This window comes from Seriola aureovittata, chromosome 24, assembly GCF_021018895.1.
Source record: "Seriola aureovittata isolate HTS-2021-v1 ecotype China chromosome 24, ASM2101889v1, whole genome shotgun sequence".
Taxonomy (NCBI): Eukaryota; Metazoa; Chordata; class Actinopteri; order Carangiformes; family Carangidae; genus Seriola; species Seriola aureovittata.
Genome location: NC_079387.1, coordinates 11,792,241 through 11,811,815, shown reverse-complemented (window position 1 = coordinate 11,811,815; position 19,575 = coordinate 11,792,241). Strand labels below are relative to the sequence as shown.

At 42.0% G+C, this 19,575-nt stretch overlaps 2 protein-coding genes across 3 annotated transcripts; both read right to left on the bottom strand.

Annotated features, from left to right (window-relative positions):
* Positions 1-516: 516 nt before the first annotated feature.
* si:ch211-132f19.7 (adenylate cyclase type 8) lies at positions 517-12,682 on the bottom strand. 2 transcript variants are annotated; one of them, XM_056370680.1, is made up of 25 exons: positions 12,558-12,682; positions 11,419-12,300; positions 10,172-10,461; positions 9,392-9,589; positions 8,998-9,237; positions 8,559-8,787; positions 8,276-8,425; positions 7,773-7,903; positions 7,475-7,586; positions 7,161-7,288; positions 6,926-7,084; positions 6,173-6,407; positions 5,886-6,074; positions 5,706-5,806; positions 5,120-5,321; positions 4,573-4,674; positions 4,354-4,481; positions 3,675-3,756; positions 3,402-3,560; positions 2,594-2,740; positions 2,175-2,267; positions 1,976-2,090; positions 1,615-1,739; positions 1,437-1,535; positions 517-1,344 (listed from the first exon to the last, which is right to left on the bottom strand). In XM_056370680.1, the coding sequence occupies exons 2-25, from the start codon at positions 11,440-11,442 to the stop codon at positions 1,162-1,164; spliced, it is 3,621 nt and encodes a 1,206-aa protein (XP_056226655.1). In that variant the 5' UTR covers positions 11,443-12,300; positions 12,558-12,682; the 3' UTR covers positions 517-1,161. The 2 variants fall into 2 exon arrangements, with proteins under 2 accessions (XP_056226655.1, XP_056226656.1); XM_056370681.1 differs by having other exon boundaries at positions 2,175-2,243.
* Positions 12,683-12,920: 238 nt separating this feature from the next.
* dnajc27 (DnaJ (Hsp40) homolog, subfamily C, member 27) lies at positions 12,921-19,558 on the bottom strand. Its single transcript, XM_056370764.1, has 7 exons — positions 19,156-19,558; positions 17,987-18,069; positions 17,736-17,805; positions 17,274-17,438; positions 16,881-17,003; positions 16,590-16,750; positions 12,921-16,178 (listed from the first exon to the last, which is right to left on the bottom strand). Exons 1-7 carry the CDS (start codon positions 19,240-19,242, stop codon positions 16,046-16,048), a joined length of 822 nt encoding a protein of 273 aa, XP_056226739.1. The 5' UTR covers positions 19,243-19,558; the 3' UTR covers positions 12,921-16,045.
* Between the last annotated feature and the right edge of the window lie 17 nt (positions 19,559-19,575).

The following is a 19,575-nucleotide window of genomic DNA, read 5'->3' as shown; positions in this document are numbered from 1 at the left end:
TCCAGCGGGAACCGAAGAGTTCAAGACAAAAAGAGTCTAATCTGTGAATAAACATTGATTTGGGAATAAAAACAGCAGCCTGTCTATTTCACTGCTCGTGTTTCCTCTCCTCACCTCTCACCACAGGAGTTTCTGTCTATATCTCATCTATAAATAAACTGACGCACATTTTATAGAATATAAATCAGAATATAGAATATATAGAATCTGTCTTCTCAACATTCAGAAATATATAAAATAAACAGATATAGAATCACTTTGAAATGTTGCGGCAGCTTGTTGCTGCTCTTTGGGATTTTGGCAGCTGCACAGTTAGAGGACAAAGTTCACAGACATCTTTTTCAGTAAATTCAACTACAACTATAAAAGTGTTCTCTACCGGGATGCAGCGTTCATGTGATGCTGGGAAATCTCATCATCGAGGAAAGAGAAAAACAAACAAACAAATACCGTAAAACACAAAAACTGTGAAACGTGAAACTCTTTGAGTTGAAATTTAATCCAGGACAACTCCACTGAGGTTTGGATTATTTCTATTTATTTATTATTTTGTGATTAAGTTTACATTTCCCTGGAGACCTGGAGGGATTTCAATTGTCGTCCAAAGTGAAAGTTAAACTCTGAGTGAAATGTAAAAGTCACAGATCTCCAAATTATCAGCACCGTCCAGGATCGACTGAAAGTCTTGAGGAACTTTATAAACTCAGATCAGAGGTCGTTGGTTTCCGATGTTTCTTCAAACTCTTCAAAGAGAACGTATCGCAGGAAGCTAAAAATGTAAATGTTAAACACCATTTACACCATTTAACAAAAGTTGCCTTCAAAGTTTTTAACAATAACTTGAGGTTTGTAGGAGGATGTGGCCTTTTCTGATGGAGTCGCTCCAACAGAAAAATGTTTTGTACGTTTGGAGGATCTGAACTCAAAGACGCTCTAAAACAAAGTCATCAAGTCTTTAAATAACGGACTTGGAGTTAAAAACACTTCTTACATTCTCACACAGTGGCAAACACTGACGCCATGGTTTCATTTTCATAAACCTCACCTGAGTTTGATGGACACTGGACACCATTCGTGCCCTTTGACCTCTTACTCTCGCTCCCCGCGTGTTCACACCTGCCTTTAAAAAACGTGGTAGACGTGTGATCCTCCTCCCTCCTCCTACGACGCCTCCACCAGGTGAAACCCTCCGTTCTCCTCCCTCAGTTTCTCTCTCTTCCTGGCCTGGACCAGACTGTACACCACAGCTCCCAGTGTGTTCCTGTTCAGGCCGAAGCCCCGCCCACCGCCGCGCTCCATGAAACTGGATCGTTCCTCCTGATTGCTCACGAAGAATGTACGAACCTGAAGGACAAAGACAGCGAAGATATTACAGATAAAGATTTCTTAATTACTCACATGATTCCATAATTAACACTAGATACTCTGTGTCTCACCTTGCCGTGACGTTCGCTGATGCCTTTGATGTAAATGCTCCCTCTGAGTTGCCGTAGGAAGCCTCGCTCCACCAGAATGCAGCTGGTGGTTTGTGGGACCTGAAGGGTGGGGGTGTGCCCTATGTTACAAACATAATATAAACATATAATAACCCCTCCCACAGACAGGTGTGCTCACCTGTATCCTCCCACTGACTCCGGTGCTCTCCATCCTGCTCGCCAAGTTCACCGTCGTGCCCCAGATGTCGTACTGAGGTTTGGTGGCGCCGATCACACCTGCGATCACCGGGCCGTGAGCGATACCTGGAGATGATGTCAGCAGCAAAATATAATATTTAAAAATATATCACAACATTTTAAACTGGAAACTGAAAGAAGCTTAAAATTATTATCATTATCATTTTGATTAAATAAATATTCTCACATAAAGATTCATATCTGGAGTGTGAGGGAAACTTATTCTAATGTTTCCAGTAGTTCCATCATTTCCATATTTTATGACGTCAACATGTGATAAAATGTGTGTGTGTTGTACGAACCGACTCGGAGCTGGAAGCTGTTTCCTGTGTGTGTGTTGATGTGTTTGAGAATTTCCTGCATGGCGAGGGCGAACAGGACCAGCTCGGTGAGGTGACTCCAGGCGTCCTCACACTCCTGAACACAAACACACACACATTCAACTGTTTAAACTCAATGTTGGTATTTTTGATTGTCTGCAGAAGGAGAAAAGGCTCTGACCTGTCGGTCAGGAGAGAGACCAGAAGCTGCCATGTAGGAGCTACCGATGGTTTTAATCTTCTCCACCTCCTGGAAATAACACTCATCCATCAGCTGCACAGACAGACACACAGGAGTGATGACTTCACTCATATTTAATACCATGCCGAAAAACAATACATTTATATTATTATACTGTAACAGAAAGCTGTAATTTATGTTTATAACATTAAAAATGACCACTTTTTAAATTAAATAAAGACGATTATCAACAGTGTTTTTAAGTTTTCAGGTTCACCAGAAAACTGGAACAGATAAAAAGGAAGTAACACTTTCATTTCAAGTTTTGGATTATTTCAAATTTTACATCCTGTCTTCACAGACATCATACGTTTCTGTGGCGTTATCATTTCTATGTGTTATTTTTGCGTGTGTGTGACCTCATCGAAGCCGGTGATGATGTGGTTGAGGAGGCGTAGACACTCAACATGCTGATGAATGAGTTCCTTCTGCTCGTAGAATTTGGAGAAGCCCGGCAGCGAGGCGAAGAGGACGCCGACTCGCTCGTACGACTGCGAGTACAACTCCTGAATATAAAGACAAACACACAGTGAACACCTGCAGGTACCAGCACCCAGGTGTAGATTAGTTCCCTGGCTCCGAGGATGGGAGGCGCTGGACTGAGAATATTTTAACACTTCTGCAAACATATCTGAAGTATCTCTACGGAAACAGGCAGCACCTGACACATCACTGCCAGCACAATGACTACCAGCTTAGGAGCGTGGCTGGGGACCAACACAGTCATCAGACAGATGTTCAGTGGATGCTCAGCAGCTGGGATGAGATACAGAGGGACAGTCAGCTGGTGCACAAGGCAGGTTTTAATAATAGCAGAAACATCTTCTTAACCGAGGCCAGTAAAAAAGTCGCAGAAGTCGAAGCTTACACCGAAATGACCTGCAGCCTGGAGACAGTGACTCTCAACGTAGATGGCAAAACAAGTTGCACAATGTGATCCCCACAAATCCATCTCCCCTCGGGAGCCATTTTCTCACCAACAAGCTTCTTGGAGAAAGTAACCACGGGCTGCACTGTCGACCTCATCATCAGGCAGCACCTGGCTGTACAGAGCGTGGAGCTCAGGGTCATGTTTATGCCAAACGGCAATAAATACCCTCTAGGACGCGCTGTGAGGGAACTGAATTCAGAGCGCACACTGACACACCTGTGGACAGGGGAGAGTACCTCATTGTTGCGGTCTCTCTCCAGGAAGTGCTGGGCGACGTGGGCGGGCAGGATGTTGAGCAGCAGACACTCGTTGTGTTCCCTCAGCTCCTTCATGTCCTCAACCTCCTTCCTCGCTTGGAGACGCCACAGGAAGTCCAGCCGGGCCGTCGCCTCCAGCTACCACAGAAGAAGAGCACAGACTTTCAGTTAACAGATTCTGTCTCTTCTCAACACAGCACAGCAGAACCCAGCAGAACCGAGTAGAACCCAGCAGAACCCAGTAGGACTCACATGTCTGCTGTTGTAGAGAACGGCTCCAATGAACATCACCATGAGAACGACACAAACTCCCTTCCTACACAAGTGATGATTCCTGAGTGACGCACAAAGTGATTGGATTGTGAATTTTACCAAAACAAACAATTAAAATCTAGTTTTTTGTAGTTGGCATGACAAATACCTACAAAGAGCTAGCTTAGCATTGGACATCCAGTTTGTGTGTTTTCATGTTCATGTAATGGTGACAGGTCGGGTTTGTTAACGAGGAGCTCCTTCTTTAATTTGTTAAATCGGCTTAATTAGAGTCAGTATTTGGTATCCTCGCTAACTTCTGTAGTTTGTTTTGCCATATCTGAGCTAATTATCACTAGCATAATACACATGTATATATGCTAAACATTGGAATTAATAACACTGACTAAACAGGCGACATATGCCAACCGTCTGTGACTAGCACATCAGCTAATGAATGACAAGGCAATGTAGCATGATGCTAGATGTGCTAGCTGATTGTAACTAGTGACTCACGGCCTATGGATAAAAAGTCAACAGAGTGTGATTATCACCATGCTACTTGTTGCTAGCTTGCTGTTTATAGCTAGCATATCATGAGGTAGGATTGAACAGGTAGGCTAACGTTGGATATGCTAATGTTGTTAGCTTCAAACAGCTGACGTGTTACTGAGGTCACCTGTGTGTCTCTATGAGGTAGGTGTAGAGGGCGGCGGCCAACAGGAGGACGGCGAGCTTCAGCACACAACTCAACCTGAGGAACACTGCGCAGGTAACCATGGCAACTACACCGCTCAGCACCATGTACTGTACACAAGGAGGGTCGTTAATTACACTATGATGCCCACTTAAACGATATGATCATGTTTCATAGCGTTTACTTAGTGACTGAACGCACCTCTGGATGCGTACAGATGTTGATGTCAGGCCAGGGGGAAGTCGGCGGAGACAGCAGGGAGTCACTGCTGTTAATGTGAGTGTCTGATGAATCACACCACAGCTGGAGGAAGGAAGGAAAATAGGAGGTAAAAACTTGGTAACTGTCAAGGGAAATATTAAGATGCCAGTTAGAAAATCTTGATGGCCTCCTTTACTGTTGCCAGGAACCAGCCACTTTTTCAGACTAATCATGTCAGAAAAGGATGACAGAGTTTTGTTTCCAGAAATAATAAACTGGGTCACTTTTTGGGAAACTTTGCTGACTAGTTTCCTTAAAATGTTCAAGCGCCCACAAATATTTCCAGGTGCCGAGAAACTTTACTGACAAAACTTTCCCGTTTCCTGAAAGTGTACTGCTCTTCCTCAACACTGTCGCTTTAGGCCGACAAGATAAAGATCCTTGTTACTCAAGTCAACATTTTTGGACAATTTTTAAACCTAAAGTTGCTTCAATATTTTCTCTTTGACCTCCAGAGGAGAAACAACAACAGCTGTTCCAGACTTACGATGTCCGAGGAGGCGACTCCGAAGTTGACAGTGATGGCGGTGAGTGTGAGCAGAGTCCGGACGCTCTTGGTTTCATGAATCCAGCAACAGAGCGACTGAAGAGGGGCGGGGCAACGCTTAAACTCCTCCCCCAGAGTGAGCAGCAGGAGCAGGGAGTAAATACTCCCGCTGATTAGAAACTGAGCAACCATCGGACACAACCTGTACGGAGAGATGAAGGAGGTGACGACTCGGAGATGTTGCGTCAGAGTACACTGGAGTTTCAGCTTCCATTAGGAGCAAAACAGTGTCTATAAAGTTATGTTTAAACTTTATTTTCCTTCAGTAAGTGCAGTTAAATCATCAGATTGTGGGATAAAGAGCGGGGACACGATGCTAAGTATTTTATCGTAGATGATGATGTTGTCTTGTATGTATGAGTGATGTCATATTATGTATATAATATTTTACTCCAGTAATAATGAGACATGAAGCGGGAGCCTTGTGAGGTTCAGTGTCAGATTTGTATCAATGATGATTAAATGTGATAAACAAACAGCAACTACAAAGAAAAGCCCAGAAAAGGCAGGTGACAGACAGGTGTACCGCGGGGCGGGGATCAGCACTTGGACGGCCATCAGCAGCAGCAGCAGGATGAAAGAACAAGCCATGTTGGACTTGAAGAGTTCGTCTCTCATTTGGGAATACTGAGAGACAAACAGAGGACGATGAGCGCTCACCAAACTGCTACAGCTCAAAAACAAGTCGCGGGAGTCACGTCATTACCTTTCCCTCCATGTGGGAGTCCTTGAACACCTGGGTGAAGGTGGTGATGTGCTCCTTCCTCATTAGCTCGCTGCTCCGCACCTCCATGGCCTGACGGATCCTCTTGTTGACCTCTTGTGATCCAGACTTCTGAGCTGCGATCTGATTGGGCAGCTGGGTCAGTGAGCCATTGGTGAAAGTGGCGAGGATCTATGGGGCGCCACAGAGAGAACACACGGCATCAGAAGTCACCAACGTTTCCACAAAGTCAGAGATTTGTTTGTTCTAAAAGTTTCTGTCGTTCTCACAAAATTCATCCCCAGGATATCTCCGAACGGCAACTCTGCGTTCCACGTCGCCATCTCCTCGTAACTCGGCCGTCTCACTTTCGGCGGCTCCGCCTCCTCCCGCGGCGCTGGGCGGATCAGGTACGTGTCGATGTTGTGTTTCCGTAGCATCTCATTGCGCTCCCGGCCGTGTCCCGCCTCCGTCTCGTAGAGCCCGCCCAGGCAGTCCAGAGTGGCCCGAGAGATGTGAATCTGCCTGAGGTGAGGACCAGAGATAAGATAAGATAATTATATAAGATATATATTATATATATTATATATTATATATATATATAATAAGATAATTTTATTACATTTAAATTATCTGAGATAAAATAACATCAAAGGAAAGTTTCTTCATCTGTGTGAATGAGATGTGATAATAAATATGTTGTTGTGATTTCCTTTAATCAATAAATTAGTGAATGAGGCGACTGAACGTTGTGAAGATATTATGGAAAGACTTTTTTAGTCTGGCTTTAATTGAATTATTTCCTTATTTATATATTTTAAGCTGTTTTACTGGTATGTCCTTTTATTCTACGATTATTTTCACTTTGTGTTACATTGTTTATGAAAAGTGCTTTTCAAATGAAGTCTGATTGATTGACTGATTGATTGATGGAGAGGTAGCGTTACCATCAGGTTCAGGTTCAGGATAATTAATGTATGAGATGACTGCGTGTGTGTGTGTGTGTGTGTGTGTGTGTGTGTGTGTGTGTGTGTGTGTCTGACCCCGGCACTCCTGCTGCCTCCAGACTGTTGGCGATGTCGACGTCCCAGCTCCAGATGTCAAACTGCCACTTCTGAAGACCCAGGACGCCACAAAGAACCGAACCAGAGTGGACCCCGATCCTCATGTCTACCTCCTGCCGCAGCTCCCGACGAATGTACCTGCAACACGTTAACGTCTCCGTCAAGTTTCACGTCAACAGTGTGTTTCATGTGTTTTATTAGAGCGTGTTTGTACCGCATGGTGTTGATCATGCTGAGGCCCATCTCCACACAGCAGCGGGCGTGTCCTCTCTGAGGCTCTGGGACTCCTGACACGCAGTAGTAACAGTCACCCAGGATCTTAATACGCAAACACTGATGCTCCTGAACACACCAACACACAGGGAGATACACTGTCGTTAACAGGCCTTTTCTCACTGACATGTATGTTCTCATGTTTATTTTAATGTCAATAATGACAATAAACTTTATTTACACTGAACATAATGTGGATCACAAAAATGTAAACATAAACAATGGTGGTTTATGTGGTTGCCGCGGTGATCTGACCTCTGCCAGCCTGTCGAAGCGACCGAAGAGTTCGTTAAGAGTTTTAACGAGATCCTGAGCCGAGAGAATCAGTGAGAGAGAAGTGAAGCCGATGATGTCTGCGAACAGGATGCTGCGGAGAGAGGAAGAAGAAACGTACGATCAAAATCAGGACGTCGGGATTTTAACAAAAAGATAAAGTTTATAAATTAAACTTTAATAGTTTTCTGTGACACCTTCAGATACAAACTCAGGGTCTGACAGTGCTGTTTGAGGTTGCATTAACTGACACAGCTGCTCTGTGACACGTCAAACTCACCTGACGTCTTTGTAGTGGTGGATGTAGATCTTGTGGAACTGCTGAGGCAGCAGGTATTCGTCCATGGTGACCATGTCAGCGATCATCTCCAGAACCAGGAAGCGAGGCAGGATGGACATCACCAGACGCTCCTGCAGGACACGAGACGGACAGACGTCATGGCTCCACGTCTTTTCCTTTTCCTATGTAAGAACCTGAATGTCGTTCGACGGGTTTTTGACGTTTAAATGTGTGATGTGATTTTACAGATCAAATGATTGATTAATCGATAATGAAAATAACTGGTAGTTGCAGCCCTGAGGAAACCAAACTATGAATGATGTGAATAAATCTATAATCAATGAATATATATAGAAAGAGACATGTACATGAAAACTGACATCACAGGACGAATCAATGGACAAATATCTGGACTAATCATAATATTACAGTAATGATGTCCGGTGGTTCTCTACCTGTCTGTCTCTCTTCCTGTCTGTCTCTCTACCTGTCTGTCTCTCTACCTGTCTGTGGTTCTCTCTCTCCAGCCGGACTCGTCCCTCGATGCAGCGCCTGGTCTCCAGGAAGGACTGTCTCTGAGTGCGGTCTGACAGGTAGTGGATGAACAGACCAGCTGTGTTCATAGCCAGGTACAACAAGGCCTTCGCCAACACCTGCACAGGTACAAGAACATATATACAGTATATTTACATATATACACACAGTACAAAGCTCTGACAGGGTCAGCAACGAGCAACATGGAGTGATCGTAATGTTCTTAGGAAGAAAGAAAGAAAGAAAGAAAACCTTTCTGATGGAGGTGTGGTCGTCATAGTGACAGCAGACGTCCACCAGCAGGTGCAGGGTGGAGGTGGTTGCCCCGGCTACGATGGACCAGAGGAGGGGGAGGGGCAGCAGGTTGTAGGTGGAGAACAGGGTGAAGAAGACGTACCAGGAGTGATCGCTCTCCGCCCAACCGAAAACACCGACCAACACCTGGACGGTCTGAGACAACCAGCTCACCACAGACAGGTACCTGAGGCAGAGACAGGTCCTGGTTCTGGAGAACTCAAGTCCGAGTCCTGCATCAACTGACAACTACACATGGATTTCATGGACCACACACACAACTCCATAACACTAACGTTACATAAGAGGTCACATGACCAAATGGTCGGACAACTTTTTGTTGTACAAACTTGTTTTAAAAAGTTCCACTTTAAAGTACCGGCATTTCCCAGCATACCTCAGCGACTGCGGCGACAACATCACCTCCCTCCTGGTCAGAGCCAGCACGCTGATCCCCGCCCACAGGACGACAGACACGCCGGCCAGCCAATCACAGGCGACGCCACCTTGTGACGGCGGCCATGTTAGCAGAGAGATGAGGAGTCTGGTGAGGATGTCGATGACGTTGGTGACGACCAGTGACGTTCGTCTCTGACCAGAAGAAAACTGCTGATACAGCTGCTCCAAGTCTGCTGACCTGAGAGTCAGAGTGTTCAGCTGAAACACTGATTTCCTTTTAATGAGCAGTTTAAAAACATTAATAAAAGTAGATAATAATAATAATAATATAATTCTTAAACTTAAATACAAAAACATCTCGTGACTCGACGTGTTGCTGTTTGTGTCTTTACTTGAATGTGTGCTGCAGAGCGGGGATGAAGACCCCTCGTACTGTCGACCCCACTGACACGAAGAAATCTGCGTCGCAGAGGGAGTCGTGTTTCGTCTCTGTTGCTGCGGTGATCCTTGGTGTCGCCGGGTGGATACGAGCAGCCGACGAGCGCCGCTTCTGCCACAACGTTCCACTGGACGCCTTGCTGCGAATCTGCCTGCAAGACAACAGCCTGTCATCACCGACTCTACCTGCTGATGACATCACCGACTCTACCTGCTGATGACATCACCAACTCTACCTGCTGATGACATCACCGACTCTACCTGCTGATGACATCACCGACTCTACCTGCTGATGACATCACCGACTCTACCTGCTGATGTCATCACTGACTCTACCTGCTGATGTCATCACTGACTCTACCTGCTGATGACATCACCGACTCTACCTGCTGATGACATCACCGACTCTACCTGCTGATGTCATCACTGACTCTACCTGCTGATGACATCACCGACTCTACCTGCTGATGTCATCACTGACTCTACCTGCTGATGACATCACTGACTCTACCTGCTGATGTCATCGCCGACTCTACCTGCTGATGACATCACCGACTCTACCTGCTGATGTCATCACCGACTCTACCTGCTGATGACATCACCAACTCTACCTGCTGATGACATCACCGACTCTACCTGCTGATGTCATCACCGACTCTACCTGCTGATGTCATCACCGACTCTACCTGCTGATGACATCAGACTGTACCTGCTGATGTCATCACCGACTCTACCTGTTGATGTCGGCGATGTAGGCGTCTGTGACAGTGATGCGGTGCCTCCCTCTCTCCAGGCCTCCTGCGAGCCTCAGCGAGTACACGTTGTGTTGGTCGATGATGTTCCTGACGGCATTTTGCCACATCAGCTGTTTCCTCCGCAGGCCGGGGGCGGGGCTTATGTTGGTGCTGAAGGTGATGTCATTGGTCTGCCACGCTGCCTCCAACTTGCCGTTCTCCAGCACGCCACAGTTGTCGTCGTTGTCTTCCATGGTTATCAGAGCAGTGAGGCCCTTCTCTTCTGCGACCTGATTGGTGCAGAACAGAGATGGTTTTGATTGAAATGTTTTATGGCTATTATTTATGGCTTTTATTGATATTTTATTTCTTGTCACTTTTACTTTCTTGGTTCCTGCTTTTATTTTGGTGAATTTTGTTATTGAGTTTCCCTCCCTTAAACCTTCAACCCCCTGGATAAGTGAGTCAGAGTCTGAGATCACAGACCGAGGCACATCAGATAAACCTTTCAGTTCATGTCGTGTTGTAAACAATCTAGATGTCCAGTTGATCAGATTGTCTCTCTGCCAGAAAACTAAAGGGCCTCAGTGGACCAGTTGGCCCGGGTCAGGTCCAGGTTTCAGGGCTAAGACAATCAGATTACAGCACAGTGACCTGCTGGTTCCTGAATTACTCCTGACGACAGCAGAGGAGGAAGTTCATCTCTGCTCAGAGACTTCCGGAGGGATGAAAGGGAGAAAACCGTCAGCTGATTTATTTAAATTGGTTAATTAGACACCAGCTGATCAGTGTGTGTGTAAAGCTTAAACGTCCTTCTTGGTATCTTGAGATTCAAAGAACAACCGTATGCCGGTGTTGTTTTTTCTGCTTGACTAAAATAAGAGAAAATAAAACAAGTAATTACTGACATTAACTGTAACAGCTGGACGTGGAAATAAGCAACTGTTACCACATGTTGAGCTTGTTCTGCTGCCTCCAAGTGACCACAGGCAGTTTTAATCATGATTCTTGATGCTATTTTCTATGTAGCTGGGGATCATCTGAACTTTTTTGAAACCAGAGCTGATACCAAACAACAGTTTCATCCATTCCTTGTTTTTCTATAGAACCTTTTTTGTATTGATCAAAATAATCTTTAAAAATGTCAAATTTAAATTTTGTGTTGAAACAACAACAAACACATTTCACTATATAACAATACTGAGGTTTAATGCCCAGCACAGGTCGAATGTACCTGCTGTACTTACTTGTTGCCGTGGAGTTTGTTTCATCCAGACGAAGGTGAGCGTGACACCGGTCTCATGCCTCGGTCATCGGCGATGATGGTTGGTTTCCTTCGTGTTTCTCGTTTGTTTCCTTTTCTCTTTCGTCCTTTTCAGTTATCACTTTCTGATCTTTTAAGTCCATTTCCTTTAGTCACCTTCTCCATGTCTGTTTGTTTCTCCTCCCTCTTTTTGTCTTCTTCCGTTTATTTTTTGTACTTTACTCTCCTGTTATCCTCCTGTCAACTTCCCCTTCATTTCCTCTGCTTGTTTGTCTTCATTCATCTCTTAGTGACACTTGTAACTTCGTTCTTCATCCATGTTTTATATCCTTTCATTCAACTGAATCTTCTCTGCTCTTCTTTCCATCTCTGGATTTGTTCTTAAGTGCAAAGTAAAACAGTTCTCTCTGTAAAGATTCTGTCTTAGCGCTGAAGTTCTCCATCAACGTTAAAATGTGTTCCGTAATTTGTGTCCTTGAGTTCACCTTTCATAATTCTTTGGTGTGTCTACCTTTCAAAACTTCTGTTTCCATTTTTTATACGTCTCCTCAAGAAAATACAAGCAGACAGAAAGTTAAAGCAAGGACGAACATCAAGTCAAAGTAACTGTAGTTCTAAGTCTTAATTTCTATGTTTACCTTCATGGTAGGAAAAACTCAAAATGAACCAAACGAGGAAGCTGAGGATGAAGTTTGTCCAAACTCCTCCGACAGACAAAGAGAAACAACAGAGAAGAAGAAACTCAGAGAGGGAGAGAGAGGTAGAGAGAGAGAGAGAGAGACAGAAATCGAGGTGGAGGAGCTTTGCGTAATAAGATGATGTGAACCAGCAGATGTCTGAGTGTGTGTTAATCCCACAGGAATCCCTGAAACAGAGACAAATGGCTGCTCATTAATAAAACAGATTAACTCTTAGCTGTGTATGTGTGCGTGTTCAGGTGCATGATGGGATTGGCAGACCTCCAACCAGGTCAGGTTGTGTTTGAGTGTGTAGTGTACAGTAGGAACAAGCTGACAGAGACAAACCAAACTGAGAGGAGAAGGGAGATGGTTCTTGTTAAGATTCACCTCGTCATGTTAAACACCAGTTAATCTCTAACTGTGGGTCGCCCTGGTAACTCACCAGGTAGAGGGTAGCATGTGCTCAGGCTGAGTCCTTACTGCAGAGGCCCAGGTTCGAGTCCAGCCTGAGCCCTTTGCTGCTTGTCATTCTCTCTCTCCCTGACATGCCTGTCTCTCTACCAACCTATAAAATAAAACAAATGACAAAAAAAATCTATAAACGTGATTAAATTACAAGAAGAAACATGAACGAATAAATCAAAAGGTCAGATTGAGCCAACGTGACTGTATACATACTCCAGGATGTCTAAAAAATGACAAGATATTTTTTTAAAAAGCCACGTTATGATTTTAGACCCTAAAGTTGAAACACAAACTGGTCCCCACAAAGACAGAAACCCACAGACAGGCCGGAGTCAGAGAAATGATTTTTGTCTTTTTATTATTTCAAAAACAATCCAGTAGAACGTGCACTTACAAGAACCACAGTGAGACTCTAACACACACACACACACACACACACACACACACACACACACACTCCAGAGGTCAACAGAAAACTGTCGACATGTGACTATGACTATGTCCTCACTAATGTGGGAAACATTAAAAAAACATTTCTCTTCTTCTTCTGCGTTATTGTGTAAATGTGACCTTAACGAGGGTCTAAAGGCGACAGGAAACGCATCATCAGCTCATCAGATGATTAAAGCGTGACTTAAGTCACAGTCATGAGGTATGGAGTTCAGTCTGTGGCGAAATATCATGTTCATAACTTAAAACACACACACACACACACACACACAGTCTCGTTATCCATTTAAACTGTTCATCATACAAAATAAATAATATGTGGTTACTATAACACAGAACACACTGATATACAAACAGACTAATTAAATGTGACATGTTCGAAACGTGTGATTGGCTGACGCTTTACATCACAAACACTCTGTTTGTTCCACTTGTCAATTTATTGGGATTTTTATTATAAATTAATTTTGCTTTCAATTGTTTCCAAATTATTTAATAATTCATTTCTAATTTCCTATGTCCATTTTTTCCTTTATCTTCAAATTGAATTTATTTGGTCAGTTATTGATTTCATTTTTGTTGTTTTGTTATCTGCTTTTAATTTAATGTTTTTATTTAATCTATTTTGGATTTTTCTTTAATGCAAAATGCATCAAAAACTGATCTGCTTTGTTGTTCATTTAAATTATTTTTTACTGCCATCAGTAAATATAAATACGGACAAAGCAACAGGGCTGATGGGAAATGTGGTCTTTAGGTGGAAAAACAAGTGCTAACCATAATGTAAATAATACACAATAAAAATCAATTTAAAAACATAAAAATCACATTAAAGTAACAAGTGGAAGCTCAGTCTGTGCATTTGTTTGTTACCGTGGATACACATATGTAAAAATATAAAACTGTGATGACATATCGTCATGCTGCCTGTCAGGTCTTTACAGTAACAAACACTTTTTTCTGATTCTGTTTCAGTGAGGGACGGACATAAATAAAAAGTTTTTCTTTTAGTTCAGTACCCCGATGAAAAACATCCCATCATCATCACCATGGAAACGTTCTTGTTCAGGTAAGGACATTATCATGGAGTGACCAGGTGGAAGACAAAATACAGCTGCTTATTTACAGTTTTCTGATCAAACAACAGCGAGTTTTAAGGGAATAAACAGGGTTAGATGTGAAGTTAAATGATATTGTTTGGTGTGTTGAGGAAAACGCAACATATATGGATCTGAAACATATGAATAAAAGAACACAAACATCAGGAGGCACAGAGCCGCCACTAAAGGTTCATTTAAGTTTACAAATCATGGATTTGACTAAAAACAGTATTTAAGGGCAGAAATAAACAATTTAAAGGAACTAAAAAATATAATTGATCCTATGGACAGTTGACAATAGAAGGAACAAGTTAATTAACCCCCCCCCCTTCAGTAAACAGCACATGACCGGTGCCCGACCAGGTAGGTTGGTAGTTCTTTCTCTTTAGACCTCTTGGCTTTAGACTGGTTTGGCATTTGTGACGCCGTAGCTGCATCGACCAATCATCACTAAGGGACTGGTGATGTCATGAGTAGAAAACTGAGTGTTGGTTTGGAGACGTTCGGGCTGAGGAGTTGGCAGGTTTGACCATGTGAGAGTTGTTTTAATATTGAACATCACACCTTTAACTTTGACTGATTTGGCAACGAGGCTTTAAAATGAGTTTGAGAAAATGTAGTAACGTTACACACACAGGACGAGTCTGAGCTTTAGGAAGTGAACTCTTTACTTTAAAGGCTGTGAAATGTGAATCTAAAGTCGCATTCATTCAGAATTACTCGACTTTTACCAAAGTAGTTCGTACCTTCACTGACTGGATTTGTTTCTTTACTGTGAAATCAGGTTAAGCACTGACCTTTGACCTGCCGCTCTACTGATGTCTTCAACATCAACAGGAAGAAGGAAGCTGTTAACCTGGCGATACAAACACACACACACACGCACACACACACACATGCATACACACGCACACACACACTTAACTCAAAACCACACGTCAACATGTAGAAAAGAATGAAGGCCAATGTGAAACAAAGAAAAATGTAAGACTTCTGACATTAATCAGAATCAAAGGAAAAGGTCTAAATTATAGCTCTGAATTATTATTTGATTCTTACAGTTTTACCTCAGAAAATTCTGACATTTGAGAATTTTGTAACTTTTTCTTAATTTTTTTCTTTTAATTTTGACACTGACATTTATAATTTTGACATTGATCTAAAGATTGTGACTCTAATCTCAGGAATCTTATTATACAATCAAACTTTAATCTCTGACTTTAACCTCTGAATTTGAGTTTTGTTTCAATTTTGACATCAACCTGAAAATTCTTTAAAGACTTTAATCTTTAAATTATAACTTTATTCTCAGAATTAAACTTTCTCCTAAACGTTCTGATTTTCTAAGAATTTTAACCTTTTCTTTTCTCACTGTTTTAAACTCATATTTCTGACATTGTAATGTAAGAAGTCTAACTGTAGTCTTAGAGTTATAACTTTTGACCTGATGTCTCAGACTTTATTCTCAAATGTCTGAGTAAAACTAAAAAAGCCTCAGAATTCAGACTTAAAACTTGGAGATTGAAATTTTTATTTAAATCTAAAAAGTCTGACAGAAACTTCAAAATTTTAACTTAATTTTGTCATTTTCAATCTCAGAATTCATTTCAAGTTTGATTCAGAAGTCAATTTAATTTTCTCATGTGGCCCTCATCATCTTCCATACTCTCTCTCTCTCTCATTAACACACACACGAGTTTAGAGATAAAATGTAGTAAATAAGTTAAAACTGGTCATAAACCAGACGTTAGGTTGGCATACAGCACTGTGGCAAGCAACATGGCACACAAGACCTTTACGCTAAATAAATATACCAATAAATAAACACTGTTCGTACGGCTGAGTGCGACTCTTCAGTCCATGTCTGAGTGACGGAGGTCCGAGCTCTGAGAGGTTTCAGCTGTGTGTTACTGTGTTATTTAATGTTCTTCAGCAGTGAGGTGCGAGCGTTCACCACGGCTTTGAAGGCGTCTTCGCTGCCGGGGGCGACACATTTATCCGGGTGCAGCAGGACCGCCAACTTCCTGTACGCCTTGTTCACCTCCTCCCTGGAAACGAAGAGACAGGAACCAATGTTAGATACACCAAGAGAAAATAATGACTTTTTCAGCAACTTACAGAAAATCTAAATACTCAGAATAATGAATTTATCAATGTAATCAATGTAAATATATATTTATGTTGCTGTTTTGTTGACGTTTTACCTATATGAGTAATTTGTTTTTATTTACATGTAGTTTGTTTGTCGTTATATTCAAAAGTTTGTTCATAGATATTTCAATTTACTGACTGATGATATATTACATGAATATTACATTTTATGTCATTTTTAAAACTTTATTTTGACATGAACATTTTCTAAATATATTCAGTTAATACAAATTTAATCATTATATTTTTTTTCTTCTAAATATCACTTGTTATAAATGAAATAACACGATACGTAGCCGTCTACTCACCGTGTGGCCCCGGGTTTCACACCCAACATATCCCATGAGTCCTTGCTGTTTCGGATGCGTCGGATGGTGTCTGCCTGCTCTTTGGTGAAGCCGACACTGACCTCCGACACCGGACGCTTCCCGCCATTTTCACACATGTCGGTGATGGAGGAGAAGAACGCCTGAGTGGACGGACGGAAACACACACACACACACACACACACACACACACACACACACACACGCTATGCTCAAAAGTATTTGTTTAAAAAAACAACAATAATGTGAGTTTACATATGTATGTGTGTAAACCTGGAACATCTCATTGATGCCTTCTCCGCTTTGTGCCGATGTCTCAAAGTAATGAAAACCTCTGGACTCCGCCCACAGACGGCCCTCCCCCTCGTCCACCACCCGCCGCTTCGTCAGGTCCACCTGCGCAGAAGGACAGTCGATGAGTGGCGATAAAAAATAGTTTGAAATCAAGTTTGTACATGAATATCAGTGTTTGTGCAGGATAGCTCCTTCATTTTGCTTCCTGTCCATCCTTAATGTTAAAATGTTACTTATTCGAAGTTATACACTGCAGCATTTAGTACAACATCATACACAGTCACCCCTGACTGTCTTCCAGCATCCCGACCTTTACTTTTCAGCATCTGATTGACCCAGTTTGATAATGATAGGAAAGTTTAAGAGTCATACCTTGTTGGCGCAGACGACGAACACGATGCTGTCCATGTTAGCCTGCGAGCCCATTTCTTGCTTCATCTCTCCCAGCCAGCTGTCGAGAGCGTCGAAACTCTCCCTGAGGCCGACATCATAAACCAGCAGCACCCCCTGACTGTCCTTATAAAACTCATTACGCACCTGAGAGACAAGACGGAGGGGAAAGTAGCGAAAAAGAAGGATGAAGGAAGGAAGGTGAAAGAAGAGGATAATAGTCCTGGTTCAACAGCTCCACCGGCTGGCAGGTCTCCCACATTACAACTCATTAAACTCCGTGACCTCTGACATCATTTCACTGTGATGATTTTATCTCTTTTTCTTGATGCTGGTTTTGTTTTGTTTGTCCTGACGAAGAAATACAAGACTTCTGACAATGGGTAAATATAAGTTGAAATACTTACTACAATTAAATGGTAAAATGAATTTTTTTTAACTCACTTCATAGAAGAAAGGATGTCCAGCCATGTCAAAGATGTTCACTTTTATTTCTCTGTCGCGAACCTGCACTCTGACAACACACATTACGGATATTACAAAAACACGTTGTATAGTTCTACTGCTATCAGGTCATATTAATATTAATAAAGTACAAGAATTAGATTTACATAAAATACACAGACATTATATAAAAAAACAAAAAAACAAACAAACATAAAGTAATAGAATAATAACCCAGTGTATGAACTTACTTGGTGACGCCATAGTCAATACCAATAGTGGCCAGATACTTGGGAACAAACCTCTTCTCACAGTAACGTTTGATGATGCAGCTCTGTGGAGGAAAAAACATTTATAATGAGCTACAGCATCTTTTCTTTTCTCTAACAATTTAAAGGCGTTTTGCTTTTAGGCAAAAACATAGAAGTGTTAAACTAGTATTTATTACCGTTAAAGAATGGATGAGGTCCACTTGAACATTCAGCTTACACATTTTGGGGCACCTCGTTAACAGGAAAAATACTTAACGTATAAAAGAATTATAATAATAATAATAATTAAGTAATAATTTATGATTACTTGAGGTTTGCTAGATTCTCTTGGTAAATTCGCCATGAACCACCAGACATTAACTTTTTATTCAAACGTATTTCAACGTTTTTAAAAGGTTAATTTGGTTCAAAGCTAGCAGCTGCTATTGTTTAACTAAATTAAGACTGCAGGAGCCCATTTGGCGGGAACGTCCATTTTTAATCTTAGTATATGATGTATGTAATGTAATGTTCCCGAATTTTAGAGGATATTTATCGCTTTTAAAAGGACCTTAGTCAAAAAACACAAACGTACTAAAACTTAATTTATGATTATTTAATAATAATTACATTATTTTGGTTAATTTGGCATAAATGCAAAGCTAAATGAAGCTAACGTGAATTCATTACAATATCAATGTTTGAACTGGTTCAGTGCTAGTAGCTGTCGCAGTCACTGCCGCATGAGGACTGTCATTTTAACGTTAAAAAACAATTAATTTCTTAATCTCAGTAAAAGAAACTGTATGCCGAATTTTACACAAGGTGGCAATCTTTTAAAACTAGTATTCGTGGATGTTCTACTCTGCAGGAATTAGATGCTTTAAGCAAGAACACTTGAAAGTAATTGATTTTTACAAGGTGTCTGGCGTCAGAATAAACAGCATAAATTAGAGCCAACAGACTCATAAACCTGATAGCTACAACACGAGAAATGTTTATCGTTATAAGGTCAGACATGTACTTATATCAGTTAAATGATTATTTTGTGAGCTCCCTCTAAAAAGAAAGGTAATTTTAAGGTTTATTTCAGGTATTAGCATCCCATCGCTAAAATGTACCAGATTTCATTATGGGGTTTGGTCGAAAATAAACTGGCAGTCTCTTACCTTTCCGACTTCGGCATTTCCCAGACTTATTACCTTCACACGCAGAGATTTTTTATTGTCTCGTCTTTTCGGTGCGTTTGTCTCCATTTGAATTTCCTCTAATGTGCCGTTTTTGCGGCGAAACCGTGCGGGCTGCTGAGGATACGCAGGAATTCAGTGTTGACAGCTGCTGCTGTTGCTGATGTTGGTATCGCAGCTAGCAGGGCTAACTAGCCGTTAGCTAACTGGCTAGTAATTGTCACGGCCCATAAACTGAATTATTATCGGACTAATTAATGACACAGCATTGTTTGACTTTAGCATCAGAGCTAATGTTTTGGTTCAGCTGCCATTGTAATACACAGCAGAGAAACCGCGGGCCTTCTAACCTCATAGCCTAATGCTAACAACTGCTTGGGACGGGTCAATTAACCGTTATAC